The 19,666-nt window shown below is 35.2% G+C and overlaps 1 protein-coding gene across 2 annotated transcripts in view; it reads right to left on the bottom strand.

The window, feature by feature from the left end:
• LOC124635683 (alpha-N-acetylgalactosaminidase) overlaps positions 1-19,666 on the bottom strand; it is a 67,448-nt gene that overhangs the window by 16,973 nt on the left and 30,809 nt on the right. For both annotated transcript variants that reach the window (XM_047171627.1, XM_047171628.1), the window contains exons 2-3: positions 13,923-14,314; positions 12,542-12,716 (exon numbers count right to left, since the gene is read on the bottom strand). In XM_047171627.1, the coding sequence (XP_047027583.1) occupies positions 12,542-12,716; positions 13,923-14,095 (348 nt within the window). In that variant the 5' untranslated portion in view covers positions 14,096-14,314. The remainder of the gene's footprint in view (positions 1-12,541; positions 12,717-13,922; positions 14,315-19,666) is intronic.

Below are 19,666 nucleotides of genomic sequence, written 5' to 3'. Positions count from 1 at the left end.
AATCTTCTTTCAACTTCATTTAATTAAAAACTCAAACACAATGAATCATAAACAGTGCACTAGGCACCTATTTCCGCTGCAACAACAATTTATGTTTTTCCCACATGAAACATATATTTTTTTAACTGGAATGACCTGAAAACGGAAATACAATGAGGCCACGAGTTATTGTCCATACAATTTGACAGCTGTCAGTCTAGACAGCACGACGCAGTGTCAAGGTCACATGCACATCAACGGCAAAGCGTTGGCGTTTGAGCGACACTACAATGTTGTGTATCATAGTCGTTATTATGTAGTATGACGTTTTGATATAGGTTCATATGCTATAGAAAAATTATTTACTTGTTGGGAAATAGACATTCTTTTACCCATTATTTTCCTCTTTATATCTGCCGTAAGTTGCTTACATCTTCATTGGTGGTAACACGTTTAAAAATGAGATTCGAAATGTAGTACGAGAGATGAATTCAAAGAAGATGCAGCTAAATAAGCTAACAAAAAATCACAAAGCCTTCGGCAAACTAAGACTTTTGTAACAAACTTAGATGTTAGGGAAATCTGAGCTCATGCTCACATACCATACCAGAAAGGTTTATAAGTCTGATTACAGTAGAAACTGCTCTCTACGTTGGCAACAACCGAAACCACCTATGTATAATACAAAAGTATCTCACAGACTCACAGCCGTATCCAAAGCGTGATCCATGACACGAATACGTACAAAACGACACTGTATCAAATGCATTCGTTCTCCCAAAGGGTAATGTGTTCACAACGAGAACAAACCTTTGTTCGCACATACACAACATAACTCACTTGGACATTAATTGATTTTGATGATCGAATTAAAGTGTTGAAGTGGTTTTATAGCAAAACTATTCATGAGTAGACTTTTTGCTGCATGCATAATGGATTGGACAAGAATTTTGCATACCACTGCATGTTAAGGCCATATCAAAAACCTACGTTGTTGTAATATGACAGACGTTAGAATGTGATCTATTAACTGCGTCCAAAATAGACAAAGCAAAACGCCGACAAAGAAAAAAACATAACATTTTCAATTAAACCGCGTTCTTCTTTCATCCAAATCGAACAATTTCCTATCCAATGAAAGCGTGAAGATTCCTCAATTGTAAAAAACTATTGAAAAGCGAGTCTGTTTCCGTGTTTACGCACACCGTGCAATCGACTTTTAATTGGCGTACACTTGGCCTAGTTATCGGCAAGTTGGGCGTTGGCCGTTTTTTACACTTTTACCGCGACCTTCAGGGCAGGTAGCCGCGGTTTTTCTCACGGCGAGCGATGAGACGACATTGAACCGAATCTGTAACGCGCTCTCGTACAAATGACGTGAATTATGTACTTTAAATTTGTATGAATTGAATTTTGTGCTAATGTCATTGCTCAACCAAAAACCATATAACATTGTCTACCTTTGTAAAGCTTTGCACATACAAGTCAATTCGTTAATACATGTACACCCACTGAACATTAAAACAACGTAATTGTTGATATCGTTTACAACGCCTATTTAGGACAGCTCATGGGCAATCAGAGGCTATTTCGGTGTCTCAAGGCAGGCTATTTTTGCTTGTTATACAAGATCAATGTTATTGGCGCCCAACAGATAAACTGGAGCGAGGTAATGAGAATTGCTCGTGGTTTTGCTGAACATCAGTTGTTTGTAAATTATTGCGTACGTTGCGTCATGATCAACAACTTTTAGGTGACTTTGCACGTGTGCTTTTCAGGGTGATTTCATTGAGTGCAGTTATGGCAGGAAGAAGTAATGTAAGAAATAAGTCATAAGTAAGCTATAGTATGAAGCCAAGAAATATATAGGTTTTAAATTGGCGTCGAAGTTAACGAGATAGAAGAGAAAACGGAACTCAACGTAACAAGACTTACCATATATTAGTTACAGAATCATTGTTTAAGAGATACAACCTTTATGATATTGCTTACAGTGTTAAATTATATAATAAAGTAGTAGGTAGGGCATACTAGTAATCGTGTTTTATCTAGACACACGGCAGTGTGTCCGCCAAGTTCGAGCAAATAAAATTTCTAGTATCTGTTGAGACCCCCTCACTTATCTAAAATACAAAATTTCATTAATATACCTATTGTAGGTCTTGAGATATTGACGTCAGAAAATCGCTATTTTTACTATACACTCACTGACTGACTGACTGACTGACTCACTCATCAAAAACCTAGACCACTTCCAATGGTCGTATTGACTTGAAATTTGGCATGGAGGTAGGTCTTTATGTCAAGGTAAAGGGAAAAATCTGAAAATGGCCAAGTGTGAGTCAGTTTCAAAATAATGAAGGTGTAAATTTATACCCGGTGTAAATTTATACCCCTAAGGAACTAAAACGAACTTTTATCTATATTTATATAATATATCTTCGAATGGTCGTACCGATCTGAAATTCGTTACAAAGGTTTGTATTTAGTCAAAGTAAAGTAAAAATCTGAAAACGGCCAAGTGTGAGTCACTTTCGAAAATAACGAATGTGTAACTTTGATCCACGAACATAATATATGTCAGTTGGTAAATCTAGTCCATTTAGTTATTCTAGTTCATTTCTTTGTAAGAAGCAGAGTGCATATTCAAAAATCTGAAAGATAGTATAAATGAGACATTTCCTTAACTAACTTAATCATATAAAATAAACAACCTTACAAAAATAAATGAAATCCCACCCAAAACAAAAATGTGAAAGGCTGCCAAGTTCGATAATATGGGAATGCTTCGCCTATAAAAGACGTGAGATCTGAATAAGTACCAAGTTCCATACACATACCTCAGTTAAAAATAGTTACTTTTTAATGATGTTACTTGTCAAGTTTTAATAGAAAATTATATACTTGATTCATTGCATTTAGTAGGTTTATAACAACGTGTGTGAAAACTTGCCAAGTAACATATAAAGTAACTATTTTTTTTTTTTTTTTTTTTTTTTTTTTTTTTTTTTTCATATAGGTTTAACTGAGGTATGTGTATGGAACTTGGTACTTATTCAGATCTCACGTCTTTTATAGGCGAAGCATTCCCATATTATCGAACTTGGCAGCCTTTCACATTTTTGTTTTGGGTGGGATCAATAGTAACCTCACTAGATTTTATTCAATATCACATTGATAGAGATGAAGTTGTAAAAGAAAAAGTAGAACTAGATGTTCGATATAAAACTAGTTCGGCTACTATAAACCTCAAAATATTGTTAAGGTTGCCACCGAAGTTCAATCCAATTATTTCAGGAACCCAACAGGCCAATTAGGCTATTAAATTTCCAGACCTAACCTAGTTCGGCAGAATCGCAAAGAAAGTCTCAGCCACAATGCAATTTGCAGTCTGCCATCCGTAACTTTGTCTATCTCGTCAAGAAATGATTCGGTGGCATCACGCACGATTTGGTTGAAGGAAAGCGGGTTACTAGGCCTAGATCTTGTACACAATCTGCATACATTTTGTGGGCACAATCCGTGATGATTGGAAATTTATAGCGCGTCGTATTTTATGCCTTATTGTGTGCACATAAGGAGGTTAATAGCCTGGATATTATGAGCTGTAGGAAGTTATCAAATTAACGTTGGGGAAATGCAAAATGGTTAAGAGAGAGCTCTGTTTATTATATCTGTGTTATGCGCATGTTGTTAATCGTATTATTTTATGTAACTAGAGTATTAAATCGAGAAGTCCTTATGGTACAGACATGTTTTGGCTGACTCAGTCCCATTCTCAGTTTAAGGACAACATTCCTCATAATTAACTTTTTGACAAAACCAATCATTAGAAATACTAACAATATAATCAGCAAAGAGCTAACGTTCACTACAGAACCAAACAATTGTACGCCTCAAACGATGTGAACCAAAGAAACAGAAACCAATGAATTCGCACATATTTTAGATGTAATTGCTATTGTCTAAACGTCAGACTGTGACGAGGAAATCGTAGAAAATGTACTGAAATCAGGAAACTAGTTGGAAGTGATAAAGCGTTTATAGTTTAGGAAAAACGAAGAGCACTTAGTGTTAATATAGAAACGTTACGGTACAAATTAGTACATTTTAATTACAGTGAGTTAGTAGCACGGTAAAAAGCCATAGAGCCGTTTCTTTGCTATAAAAATTGTGATAGGTTATTACATAATTCTCTTTAGTATGATATTATGATCCCTAGAGCTAACTATTTACCACGTTTCACCCGCGTCCTATGCAAACTTATCGGATAAAATATAGCCTCTATACCCTGGAGAAAGTCAAGTTTTCCTATTTTCCAATAGCGAAAGAATTGCCCAAATCGGTTCAGTAGTTTTGTAGTTTTTAGGGCAGGATACAAACAAAAAGATGTACAAAACAATTTTTCCTCCTGATTGTATTTAGTAGTATAGAGATCAATTTTCTCTGCTGATTTGTAAGTACACATTTAGTGTCAAGCTAAGCACTTATGTCAACGAAATGGGTTTCGCTAACGTATATTGTAAATACCAAGTTTATTCACCTCTGTCTTTAGGTTAGGTTTAAGGTGATAAATATTTGCATTAGGAACTGAGGTTGAATCACTTCTATATAATACCTCTTCAGGTTTTTATTTTATTTTAGTTATCCTTCATTGTAATTTATCATAAAGCACTAATGGATCACATAAAAAATATAACTATATTTAACTATTAATTTAACAGCGGATCAAGTAACCGCTGTCTTCAAAAACCTCTTATTCTTCAAACACTTATGAACATTGGGGACAAACAGAAATCTCTACATACATACACTTTTACCCTTTCTGCACGCAAGGTTGATAAGTAATTCATAAAACACCTCTCATTAATAAAATGAAATTATGAAGTCTCTGTCATCAACATCGAGCTTATTAAGAAATATTAACCCAGTTTTCAATTTGCAACACAAGTTACATTAACAGTTTAACAATGGTCATAATCATACTTTGACATCTATAATGGACGAAACAAAGACTCACATTCATCTTCCAATTGCTCTGAAAGGCATCGTTTAGGAGAAATCATAACGCAATTAACAAATACAATGTAACAGATTTATCATCCGAATCTAAATTAATACAATTTCTGCAACGAGCTTCATCAATATTACTAATAGTATTAAGAAATCGAGACAGCTGAGACACATTGATGCAATGAATAACAAGGACATTTATAAACATAAATATCAATTAGAATAAAAATCGAAACATGTTGAAATATACTTTAAGATTTAAGAAGAAGAGAAGACGACAGATACATAACTTTTTTATCATTGATCATCAACGCAAATGTTGTAGTAACGGAAGAAATTTATTAATAAACAGGTTCACACTGAATGTTAGTATATTTTACAAACAGATGAAACACAACACCTAGCGACCGTAGAGGTTAGTCGTGTCAATTCTATTTGAGGTCTTTCCAACGGCTGCGTAACTTTCTCCAAATTCGATAATGTACCGGATTACGATTCGATTAAAACAACAATGGACCAATTCAGGAAAGTTTTGAGAGCAAAATAAAGTTAATGTGACTTAAATAAAGTGTATGATTGTATATTATCTAAGCAATATTGAACAAATAGAAAACTTGATAATTTATTTTGTTACATAACCTAATATACACTTTCACAAATAAATGATTGGATACATGGCGGAATTGTTTTTAATACATACATTAATGATAACAGCATGCATTTAGAAATCATCTCAGAAGTGAAGATGAAAAGATACCATTTTTAGATCTATCATATTTCACATATAAGCAGGCTTACTCTACTGGAGAAGCTTCTTATGGAAGTGAAATAGCTACACCAATATACATAAATCCATAAACAGTCAAAGATATACTAGTCAATCAAAACATAACTCATTGGTTCGTGCTCCCACAAGACGCATTACTAGATGAGAGTGATTAATACACTCATGCCGACAATTAATGTCACAAAGTCTTGACGTCCTGCTGAATTATACGGCAACATAGCCTTGAAGAACATTCAGTAGACGAAGTGCGTTGAACTGATAATTTTCGCGGTTGTTCACAACAAAGATGATGTGACTGAAGATAAGTGTGCAAAAAGTAGTTTTTTGAATGCAACATTAGGAAAAATATTGGATAGTGCAAATGTTTAACGTTGTGATCATAAAATGATTATTGTGAATGAGAAGTTTCTTCTCCAGCAAAATGCTTCAAAATATGGCAGCAATTGATATGCAAATTGAATATAGCCATTAAGTCCCTTTAAGTTTAGTTTAAGTACACTTACAATTCAATAAGTCTGATCACAGTAAGTTCTCCTAATACTAAGAAAAAACAATGGCATCGAATGCAAACAAATTACAGCTGTTAAAGACTCCGTTAATTTCAATATCTATTGTCTCAGTACAAACAAATAGTAGTACCGTAGCACTTACATATTAGCAGTAGCAAGTGCTAAAGTCTAGTGCAAACAAATTTTAATCTTAGCGTTTAACTTATGACAGTTATTTGATTAACTGGACACAGACACACGAGGTGCTGATTTCTTTGAATTAACGGTGTTGATGCTAGCGATCCATCACAAGCTTTTATGAAGACAAATATGCTTTCTAACGCTGTAGTAATTAGCACTATCTCATCTTAATGTACAAATATGTATAACGGCCAACGTTGTACCTTCATATTTGTGTAAAATGAGGATTTTAGAATTGAGGATGTATGCAAAACTGTAAATGAAGATCACAAAAAAATAAAAATAATAATAAGTATGCCTAAGCAACGAATACGTCAAAATATTACTAAAAGATTTTGCTAATAGGGATTTTCCAAAAAGCTTTCAACTTAACAAAAAGCACATTCATACAAAATTCTACTCAACTATTATCTCTATTCAATACGTAATACAGACTTAAAAAACCCATACACATAAGCACAACACAATAAAAATCTCACGAATGTCTATTATGTCATGTAATTGATCTACCACCACTTTCTCGGCACGCGCGCCAACCGCGGGCAAACTGCGGTAAGAATCAATTTACCAAAACAGCACTTTGGCAATACTTGAAGACGAGATAATCCCTCAGAATCATGATTTCCTGGTAGCGTGATATGATAGGTGGCGATTGTGACATTAGAAATGTCACGGATAATCGTTGTTACTTCACCATAATTACTGTTTTACGTGTCTACAATTTATTAGAAAACGTTTCGCAACTTAGTTATTAATTAACATAAACGTTTCTCTATAACACCGTGGAATGCCACAAGGGTTGATGTTAGGACCAACACTTTTAGAAGGCGATACTTCTTGCAACTATTTGACTGTTTCTGGTTTACCAAATTCTAAGAGTATTCTAGTCATTTCTTACGAAATTCCACAGGAAGTAATCCTCATTATACAAACACGGTAAAGTTAAGTGTTTTACGACAGATGGTAAAAAGTTGTATATACACTGTTCGACGAAAAGTATGTTGCGTAACTCGTGACATGACTGCGGGTCATTTCGTTGGACATGATACTTATTTCTAGTGTGGTCACTAACGATGTGACTTTTTACGTGTTGGCCTTAACTTGTTTGTAGAAGTTGTTGATAATCGCGCAGACGAAATACAGAAACCAAAAACCTCATAATTAATTAAGAAGCTTCTAGATATACGAATAAAATTAGAACAAAACAAAATATATCTCTCTTGTCAATGCTATAGCTCTATGTATTTAAGCCCCCAAATACATTATGATGACAAAAACCAAAGTGCCTTAATGTTAGCGCCATGTAAACGACGCCATGTCAACCTGCGACGTGCTGCGCGCGCCGCTGGACTTTGGCTGTCACATTTTTGTCATTGAAGAAAAATTTTCTTTTCGCTTTTTATTTGTCTCAATAAATTGTATACGATTATATTATAATAAACGATTATAATAAACGAATATATGCGTATCAAACATCGTGGGCACTTTGGTTTTTGTCATCATAATGTATTTGGGGGCTTTAATACATAGAGCTATAGCATTGACAAGAGAGATATATTTTGTTTTTGTTGTGCTATAGCTCTATGTATTTAAGCCCCCAAATACATTATGATGACAAAAACCAAAGTGCCCACTTAATAATTCACGAACTGTGAAATAACACTTCAACACTTAGATTGTCATCGATCTAAGTAGGTAAGTACGCTATTAAGTACAAAATAACGCACGACATTGGCAAAAAAGACCTTAACACGACATTAGTTGTGGCATATCATTTATAATCTGAAAGTGACTTAAGTTAAATGGATTAGAAGCAAGGTTACAACGCATGATTAATTCAAAAAGTAAATATTACTGCCACCAAATCTACTGTAACCTAGAATATTTGCGAAATGAAGTTTCGCAATCTGATTTACATCTGTGTTTCGGGGGGCACGTTAAACTGTAGGTCCAGCCTGTCATTTAACATCCTCGGCTGTCGTTACGGGTAGTCAGACGCCAGTAAGTTGCTGGGATAACTGGGTTGAGGAGGTCAGATAGGCAGTCGCTCCTTGTAAAAAACTGGTACTCAGCTGCATCGGGTTAGACTGGAAGCGGACCCGTCCCTAACATAGTTACGAAAAAGGCTCGGGAGATGATGAATCTGATTTACATCTAAGCTTATATTGCAACGATAGAATCAATGTAGGTAAAGTAGTACTCCTAACTTCATTAAGTGTAATCACGAATAAGGATATGCAGAAGTGGGCGTGTATCAAGGACTTAAGAACTATTAGAGTTCCCATGAGAACTTATTGACGCCTACTAGACCACATCATTTATCTGAGATATTAATCATATGTAAGCACGACTATGCTGGTTTGTTTTGGTTATCTGCATCGTGATGAATATTGATTTTAATAGCGTCGCACAGAGCTAATGCAGTCACTCCCTGTTTCTGTTATTGCGTTTGTCCTAAGTTCTTAGCATTAGTTGCTTAACTGGCAGGTATTACAAAGGCCAATAATTGTCTTAATCTCATATAATTCATTTGGTAAAGGTAGGGCTGCCATCTCTAATTTCGCCAAACCCGGACAAACATTTAAAAAACCCGGACATTTGGCGTAAATCGCATTTTTTCCCCGAACGAGTACGATTTTTTTTAACAAAATAATACTGCATTTGTAGTCCATTTACTATTATCATATACTTAAATTCAATGAGGTGCTTCCTTACATGAAAAGTGTCCGGGTTTTCCCCGGACACTTCTTGAAACCCCGCCCGGACGGTCCCCGGACGGCCTCAAAACGAGGACAAATCCGGGGAAACCCGGACGGATGGCAGCCCTAGGTAAAGGTAATAATGATTGATAGGGGTCCATAAGATTTAAGTATGGTCATTTAAGTAAACGATAGCTATGACCTTCCCTTTGAAACTAAATCATTGCCATAAATTGTCATCTTGTTATACGTCAAAATAATAAATCTTCTCAAATTACAATAACCATTTTTTCGTTAAGTATGATTTCCAAACCATCCATACCAAGGTTGAAAACGCCGTAGGCAGCATAGCTATCATTGTTTTAGCAAATTAATAGTAGGCGTACTATTATTACACTGGTAACCATAAGAAAAATTAACAATAGCACTGTTTTGTAACAAGATTAAGATTAATGTTTTTATGGACTCGTCAATGGTGATTTATCTTGTAGAATATAAAGCTCTGTCTACCAGACACTATGTGTAAACTATAACATAGTAGCTACTACAATATTGCTCAATATTAACCTGTGAGAACAAAAAGTTATCAGGCCCTATTATGATCGTTTAATGACCATAATTCTTTTAGTGTGAGAACCAGATGGAACTATAAATGCGGCACTCCAGATATTTTTCATTATTTTAGGTACAATTTAATTTTGTCTCTGATCTCATAATCTTTAATTTATCCTATCTTACATTGAACTCTAAACTTCAACATTATCATTAATCTCAGCAACTATTAATATCATCGTAATGACTACCAGCTATTTTAAAAGACATCTCACTATTTATCATTCTTACATCGTTCTCCGTGGCTTTGATAGAATCCCTTGAGGCTTGCATCTCTAAATAGCACGTATCAATAATAGCCTTGCCCCAAGGCTCTAATAACCAACATACTGCAGAATTTATAATGACATGCTCTATTGTTTTTAATTGATGCCTATTTGTTTTATCATGTTCTACTTAATACCTATGGGAGGAACGTGCTGTGTGTAAAGACGGGTCAAGGGTTTCCATTGTAGTCGCTGTCTTGCTCTTCACCTTAATTATTATTAATATCAATTGCTCTAATAAATCGCCCTTTCCTATCGTTTACAAATTTTCCAGTATCTCGATTTCTATTCTTATCTAATAGTAGGTAATTCTACCTCGCCTACCAAAATAATATGGGTTTCGGTTTTATCTCCAACTTTAACCTTTTGGTCAATTCACGATAAACAATGAAAAAACCCCGTCTCTCTTATTTGCATTTGCAAAGATGCCTACATCTGTAATTAATCTTATATTTCTTTAAGTGATTTATGGATGTTGTAATACAAACTGATCGATGATTCATTATTTCTTTTCGATAAAGATATCATTCAAATGACCAATATAAAGATGACACTGACAACTGACATTGAGATTACAAGGAGTCACTGACACTGAAGAAAACTTTTTGTTCAAGCTTCAATTAGCAATTACATGGTTTTTGTTATTAAACAAAACAGCAGGTAGAATAATAATATTTATTTTTTCATTTAAATACCTTTTGCATCTTTCGATAAATAAAATTATATATTTAACTTAGACTTTTAACAGGAAACAAGTCTTAAGAAAACATGAATTTCATATTATATTCATATTAACAACTTCCCAATTTACCACAAAGAGACAGACAAAAAAAAAACATCCGAAATGAAAACCTCCTCTTTTTTTGATGTTGGTTAAAAATACTAACCAATATTTATTTGAAGCAAATCAACATCACGTTTAATCGTGAGCCCAAAGTTTCACCGTGAGAGTGACCAAACAATAAACAAACGATGCATGAAAAGTTTTCAGACACAGTCTAACAAGGCAAACAATAGGTTGTCTATAAGACCAGTGTAAAAACCGAGCGAGTACTATTTCAACTTGTTAGGTAATGGTGTACTCTGTGCACTAACTCTTTTGTGTTCGTGACGAAAATCTATACGCGTGTTTTGTTTAGCTTTGGGTGTAGCGTTAGAAAAACAAACTCTTTTATAAACTAAAATGTCACTTTTTTTAATAAGCCATAGTTTTTATTAAGATGTCGTGAAAGATGAAATGGGTTTCTAATAAAATCACTCCCCTTTATACAATACTTATGCAATATTTTGACAAGAAAACATGTCAATAAGTCTTCGAAGACAGACTGAAGTCAGTTGCGCTATCAAATTAACGAGTAATCCGATTAGTTAATATTTTGGATCACTAACGCATAAAGTAAACACGAAATTCCAGCTAATTTACTGATCACCGAATTGCTTTTTTCAGCTTATTAAAACGGTTCTCAAGTAACATTCGTGATTGCATCTATTCCTAACTGCAGTAAATCATACGAACGAACATAATAACATCGAGTTAAGTAATCTCAACGGTTCAATGAATCTTTGGACTGCAATGATGCGTGTGCACAGGCCAATGTACAAAAACTATACAGCATATGCTCTGTGTTCGAGGAAAAATTGAACATCAATAGCTGTTTTAAATTGTCGATGTAATGTGTTGCGATTATCGGTTAAGTATCGATTTATGATCGCTGCGTAGTTTTAAGTGGATAAAGATGATGAGGTGATAATGTGATCTAAATACTAAATACAGTTATGGAATTCATAAATCAGCATCTAAGCTCGAGATTATTGCTGAAGAGCTCAGAGATGCAAGTCCACATGGGTTACTGATTTTCAATTTGCAAAATCATTGTATATTAGGACTATTTTGAAATAGAACGATTTCGAAAGCATACCATAGTATCCAACAGTAGCAAACCACAGCTGATGATATTAATTAAAAAGCTAACAAAATTCTTTCTTCACAAACCAAATTGTCTCATCATTATTACCACCAAACACCAAATATTGGATAATATTAGTAAACAGTGATTTAGCTGCCTGATTACGACGTTAGATTATGAATGTATAGTACACACGATTGACTAACCAATCTCATTCAGTTACGAAAACTAAGCTGACTGGATGTTATGAAAATGTTAGGAATTTACAAGCCGAGTAATTATAGCTGTTGGTAATAGTTTGATCCTAATCCTAAGGTATATAAATCTTATAACATGAATTTTCTTCTTAACATCTTAACGAAGGCTGTAAAAGGTTGGAGCAAGTAAATGGTCAGTATTAATATAATACACGTAGGGGTGACTGAACAAACACAAACATACCTATATGATAAGATCGTCGTAAGGACACGAAGACTAAAAACTATCAAGGTCAATAAAGTTTTAAACGGATAACCTCCTTTTTTGAAGTCGCTTAAAAATACCAGAGGAAATCCGGTTATAAAAAAAAAAAACAAGCAAAAACACTCACATAATCAGCCAAGCTCTTCATGCCATAGGGGAACCGTTCCCGATCGGGCACGAGTTGGCCGCGCGCGTTGCGTTCCCGTTCGGGCCAGCAGTCATCCACGTTGATGTACTCGTACCCGGCGGCTGCGTACCCTTCGGACACCAGGATGTCCGTCATTGTCCGGAATAGACGGTCACTGTGGATTTGTTGATGTGTTATTTTGGTATGAGGTCATGTATAGAGAGATCAAGTTTTGGCCGAAGAAATAACATATAAAAGGCACACACGGGATTCATTCATACTTAGTAATGATTAGTTCCTTAAACTTATTATGTTGTGTTATCTGGCTGTTCTCGCGGGACCTGTGTCGAGAAAATCACTTTCCCAATCCGGGTAGAAAGTCACCCATGTCTTTTCTGAGGATTTAGACTGTGTACCCACCAAATATCATTTACAACGGAAGGCATACATAAGGCAAACATATGTAGTTACGTTCGCATTTATAATTTTGTGGTAAGGCTAGGGGCGCGTTTACATTTCACATAAAAAAAATATAACCGTTAATCTATATGTATTATCATAATAAAAAACATGATTAACTGAAATTAAGTTTGATAACAAGAAACACATCAAATCCATTTCCAAACAAGACACGCAGAATAAATTACGTTCAAACCATCAACAACTCTCTAAGCTACAGGAAAGTTTATTAACTAGCGATGGTCGGAAAACATAATTCAAACACATTGTTGTATCCGCTAACTAAAGGAAATTACATAAACCTCACTTAAAACCACAGCGAGAAACAAGATGCATTTAATATAAACATTTCTTGTGTATCAACCATATTGTTTACTATTATTAATCGTAGATTATGTTAGACTGTTGACCAGGAAATTGCATATTTGCACCCGTAAAGGTTCAAGGTTTTTTCCTGGATCGTACGTTTATAGGTATATTTTAAATAGCAACAAAAACATGATAACCAATATAACGCGTACAAAATAATAAATAATGCATTATTAAAAACTTGAAGTTCAACCGACCAGGTGTGACTTCCTAAATATTTTAATAATTCAACAGTCGGACTAGATTTGGGACTAGATTTCACAATATTATTAATTGTTGTTCCTGACTAAGATTGACGAGTCAAAAAGCTTGTTTCTAGAGACGGACACTGTTAAATATTCAAATGAAAACACCAAGCATTTCCGAATTTGACCATGTAGCAAGGCCCCGCACTAAGACTTTGAGAGAATCCCTGGTCATCCAAACTGACAAAATGTTTTCGCTGTTTTGATGTCCAGTCACGATAAATCGGTAAGAAGTTTACTACTTTTTAAAACTTGGGAAACCTCCAGTTTGCTTAATCCGACACTACAAAATAATGTTACAAACTTACCTTATACAATTATCAGGATCATTTTTGCAGTCGGTGTTGCATCTAAACCGCTCCCACGCGAGCCAGCCCATTGGCGGCGTCAGTGCGAGTCCATTGTCCAATCCCGAAATCTTGCCCAGCAGGCATAGCACCACACACACTGTCCACAAACCCACAGACTTCCACAACGCCATCACACCAAAAAACAAAACCTTTTTTATACAAATACTATCTACTTTCGGAACTTATCCGCATAGTTTTTCACTGTCCGATTTTGTACGAACTAAAAATGCCGTAAATACAAGTGCTACGTTGAAACGTCAGTTGGTGAGTGACATTCCATCCGTGTAGGTTATCACGGCAAGAAGGTCGGTGCGATGGAGGTTCGTTCCTGTCCTTGCAGCGTGAGTTATCTGTAACAATAATAAACGCACTTTTAGTAATTTATTCCTCAAGTATTTAATACCTAACTGGGATAATGCATAAGAAGACTTGTAACCAGTTATACTCAATAAGCAAATTCCTATTCATGTAAGTACACTAAAATACATGCTGATTATATTGCAATTTACGCATGAATTAAACGAATTTGGTATTAGCATAATTGCAACATTTATTTTTAGGTGTAGTGTGGATCATATCACAAAGATAGGTACAGATTTTATTACAATATTTAATCGAAAACATTTCTTCTTGGACGTTGTGATTTATTAAATTTTTGAATAATTTTGCAATCTAAAAGCAACGGATAACAAAATAACATGGTATTCTAAAAAAACAAACTGGTCCAATTGTATAGCATTGACTTTTAAAATGTAGTAAAAAAACATGTTATTATATAAATCTATTTTCTAAATCTGATCTGGATTCAGATCATCAGCCTTTGTTAACCTTTAGCTATTTAAATAAAAATACCAAAAAAATGCATGCGTATCAATATTGAAACGCGGATATAACGATCGTCTAATATCGTCCATTCTAACCGTCTATACAAGAAAAAAATTTAAACTTTTCCGGATATTTTTTTACACGAAAATATGCGTGATGACAGTTTAATATAGTGATTATAATTATAGTCCGCATTTTACATTGGACACATATTTTCTTCATTTCAACAAAACTTTAAATATTTACATTAACAGTGAGGGCTCATGAAGTCACGTTTTTGTAAAGAGAAGATTTTACGAACATTTTAAATATTATTTTTTATTTATTTATTCTTTATCGCACTCTTAACAATAAATATATAAAGAATTAAGACAGTTTCTGTACAAAGGCGAGCTTAACCCAGAATTGGGTTGGGTTCATCTAATTTTCTTCAGGATTCGGGCACTTGAAATTAAATTACAGATATCTAACACCTATCGATACTGCACGACCCAGATAAAGGTTATGAGATTACACGCTTACGAAGGCTATGTTTATCTCGTCATCTCGCAGACAACTGGTAGTTACTTCATAAGCATCATTATGTCGTATCTAGCATCGCCACTGATCCATCATTATTGAGAATTATATGAGGAATAGGTGTTGAATAAACAGGAGAATAGAGATGTAAAAGAAAATTATTAAGAATTATGACAGGCCAAGGAAAATACGTAAAAATAGGGTATGCATAAGACCTCATGTTTGAATGAACTCTACATATAACTTTATTAGCTTACAGCTTACCTACTACATGTTTAATCACCCGTCAAGCCCTAGATTCAGAGTTTTCACAAATCTACCTTTTTAATTTAAGAGGTAGATAAGATTAACAGAATTAATTAAATTAATATTAATAATTAATTCGATTTTGCCAAATCGTCGTTCAAAAAAACCTACTTTCATAAAAGAGCCTAGCGTATGATAAGGTAAACGCGGGTGAAGTCGTCATGCCCCAATAGTCGTCAATCAATCTAAAAACTTTTATTTATTATTTCTACTGAACTTAAAATGGGCGGTTTATATGTCAACATATTGTTGATAATATATTGCACAATTGAAATGACAATACGGGGTTTTAACAGTCATGGCGTCTAAGATATGTTATTCGAAACGTGTGTGCCCTAACAAAAAAGTTTTTCGTGAAGTTCAGCTGTCAAAAGTGAAACTCAGCACGTGGTTTTGTGTTTTGATTTACATAACTCCAGTGGGGTCTGTGGTATGTTTCTTTGTTTAATTAGATAGTTAAGTTAATTTGCTAACTATGTAATATGCAATTTGGAATACTTTTAACATAGAAGATATATTTTTTTAATGTGACCTCTATTGGTACTTTAAAACTCCCATTTGACCCAAAACTCGTCAATTTTAAAATTATTATGACGACTACTGGGACGTGCTCAAAAGTTGCACCTAAACTCGTCATAATGAGGATATTTTGTGTTTTACAGTACAAAATGCGAATAAATAGCTAATATCAGGACTTTTACAAAATTGTTAACTCTCTAGAACAAACATATTTAAGGTTTAGACTACATTTGTTGATAAAACTGCGTTTCTTTTAAGCTTTTTCTTAGGGGTAAAGTTTACTCTGCTGGTTCTAGATGCACGTACACAGTCATGTTATTCGATCCATTTAATATGTTTCTTAATGGCTAAATCCTCTGTTTTCTATAAGTATGCACTTTGCACTTTCTGCGAGTGTGTTTTTAGGTATATATTGGCCGCTGTAGGCCTCCGCCATTCGATTAAGGACACACGATACATATCTACCGCTTTGGGTACAACTACCACTAGCCTTTGTTTCTACTACGCTTGGATTACAATTTGTGGCAAGCAAAAATTGCCTGTTCTTACACTATGCTTTATGTTAGAAATAACTGCATGTCATCACGCGTATTGTACCGCGTCTCCCTAACGTGTCTTAATAGCGCCTGTATAAAAATTATGTCATTTGTTTGTCAGTTCTGACGCAAAAAATATTAAAATCAGTTTTAAAACTAAGATGACATAGCTTCCATCCCTGTCACTTCTTTATTTGTCGTATTCGATATTGATGGGTAAAGAGTAATCTGAATAAGATTTTTTTATCTAATACTAGCTGACCCGGCGAACTTCGTACCGCCTAATTATTGGAGGCATATTTAGTAAGTCACAAACACACGACACAATACTTTTTTTAATTTTCGCAATACTTCCTTATTTGCTCACCGTTTAGACCTACCCTGGACTACGACAAACATTTTAAAACCAAATTCAGGTCAATCGGCCTAGCTGTTCTCGAGTTTTAATCAGACTAACGAACAACAATTCATTTTTATTTATATAGATTGTATGTACCTAGTGATTGCATGGTCGTAATTTTAATAGCAGATCATACTTGAAAGAAACTTCACGCAAGAGGGCCTTTTAAAAGTCATAGAAGCTGTAAATCAAGGGGTCACAACATCAGATGCAGCAAGAAAATTTAAAACGCCCTTTGAGACAACTTTAATGAAATGGTGACGCAAAACCGACGATTATCCCTGTATACATATACTATAGAAATGAACCCAAGGACAATCCCCGGTTCTGTACTAACCAATTGCTAACTATGGAGGAAAACTACTTGGGCTATTGCGTTGGGATGTTAGTGGATATAGGAAACTATGGGAACTATGGCACCTGCCGATGACAATGTATAAAATACATGTTAAAAGGCAGGTGGAGGCTCGCCAGCTCACTTACTGGGCCCCCGGGAGTCAGTCACAAGAGGGCAATACATGAGCGACTGAAGGGTGAGGATACCTTGGCGGTCTTTAAACGCAGATCACGCGCTCCCTGCGGGTCATCACCGGCCCAATCGTCACTTACTACGAAGCACCTACCCTCCGAGCCGGGCTACTAACCCTGCTCTAGCGACTCCACTCAGGATGGCCAATGAAGGCAAGCCAGAGGCGGGAGACCTATGTCCCCTGTCATGCTTCACTCCGTCCAGCCGGAGTGAAGCAGGACAGGGACAGTATACTTTCCCTGGAGTACTCGGTATATATAGCCCCGCGGGGTCGCTACTCCCCGTCATCCGCCTCAGATGTCCTGCGGGGCTAATTAAGATTATTATTAGATATCTCTTCCAGACCTCGGGACTACAGGGTCCCGGATTTTTGGAAGGCGAACGTGAGGCCGAAGCCAACACGCTGAAGCCCTTTATTGCGATGGGATTCTAATGGACTAGGAATGGGGAAACTACGGGAAGTATGGCACCTGCCGATGACAATGTATTAAATACATGTAAAAAAGGCAGGTGGAGACTCACCACCTCACTTACTGGGCCCCCGGGAATCAGTCGCTAAATCGCAACAAGAGGGCAACAGGTGCATGAGCGGCTGAAGGGTGAGGATACCTCGGCGGACTTTAAATGCAGATCACGCGCTCCCTGTCCAGCATCACCGGCCCACTCGCCACTTACCACGAGGCACCTAATCGAGCAGGGCTGCTAATCCTGCTCTAGCGACTCCACTCTGGTGGGCCAATGAAGGCAAGCCAAGAGGCGGGAGACCTATCCCCCGTCGTGCTTCACTCCGGCCAGCCGGAGGTGGGGGACAGTATACTCTTTCTTAAATATTTTAATAGTAATAATTTCACTCGTGGTACATATGCATATGACTGCATGGTTATATGATTGATTACGAAATATATTTTATAGACTGATTTTGTGATTCCAAGCGTTTGATAGATAGGAATATAAATTAAAATGCAACTATGTATCTGTTTTATTGAATACCTGCTCTTCTAACAGATTATGACCTGCTATTCTAAATAGGGATTTGGTTTTCTATCTATCTACCTAATGTTTCGAGGGCACAAGTATGCTTAACAAATTCAACCACAAAAAAAATGTACATAACTTGAACTTTATGTTCAAGAGCAGAGAGTTCACATTAGCATTAAAAGTTGACGAGTACTGGGAATATTTGACGAGTATCCGTACAAATCAGACGACTATTGGTACAAATCGCCCTTTTTTTACTTTTGCCTTAATAAGTACATAAACCCATGAAAAAGATTAAAAAAACATTAGTTACTTAGAATAACGAATAAATACTCTATCACGTCATGCAAAAATTTTCATTTTCTGTTGAATATTTAACACACAGTAGCGCTTCAAAGTCGGTGATTTCCGAAATCCGACGAGTATTGGTACGTTTACCTTAAATTAAAACAACACGAACAAATATAACAGAATAGATACAACATTGAAAATAGCTTAATTATTTTTATAATTTAACCTTTCTAAAATTAATAAAGAGACTTTAAAAATAATAAAATCACATACCAATAGGTGCTATCTCATCAAATTCACGACAAATACTGACTTGAATATTTCAAAATCTTTGTAATACTTGATCAGAAGGTCGCTGAACCAACAAACTAGTTTATAATATAATCAAACTAATTTAGACACCATTTATTACAATATTATATGTAATCCGGTAACATCACAAATTATTAACTTAAGGTTTTTGAACTATGGTTTACCGTTTTTTGAACTATAGCGTACCGTTATACATATTGAACCTGACATACCGCCTTTGACAAACAACATAAAAATAATGTTTTATTAACACATAGCTGGTTAATTAATAAACAATCTTTTGTAAGACTTGCTAAATAATTTTAAAATGACCTTTACATTTTATTGATCAATCATAGATTTTCTTCGTAAGATTCAACCAACTAAAAAAAATCGTATTATAAATATGGCAAATAATTTCATTACTGTATTATTATATTATTATGTATTATTATCTATTTTGATATGATAATATCGATGACAAACGATATTACCGGGACCAAACAAA

The sequence above is a fragment of the Helicoverpa zea genome, chromosome 13, assembly GCF_022581195.2.
Source record: "Helicoverpa zea isolate HzStark_Cry1AcR chromosome 13, ilHelZeax1.1, whole genome shotgun sequence".
Classification (NCBI taxonomy): Eukaryota; Metazoa; Arthropoda; class Insecta; order Lepidoptera; family Noctuidae; genus Helicoverpa; species Helicoverpa zea.
This window is presented reverse-complemented; position numbering and strand designations above follow the sequence as displayed.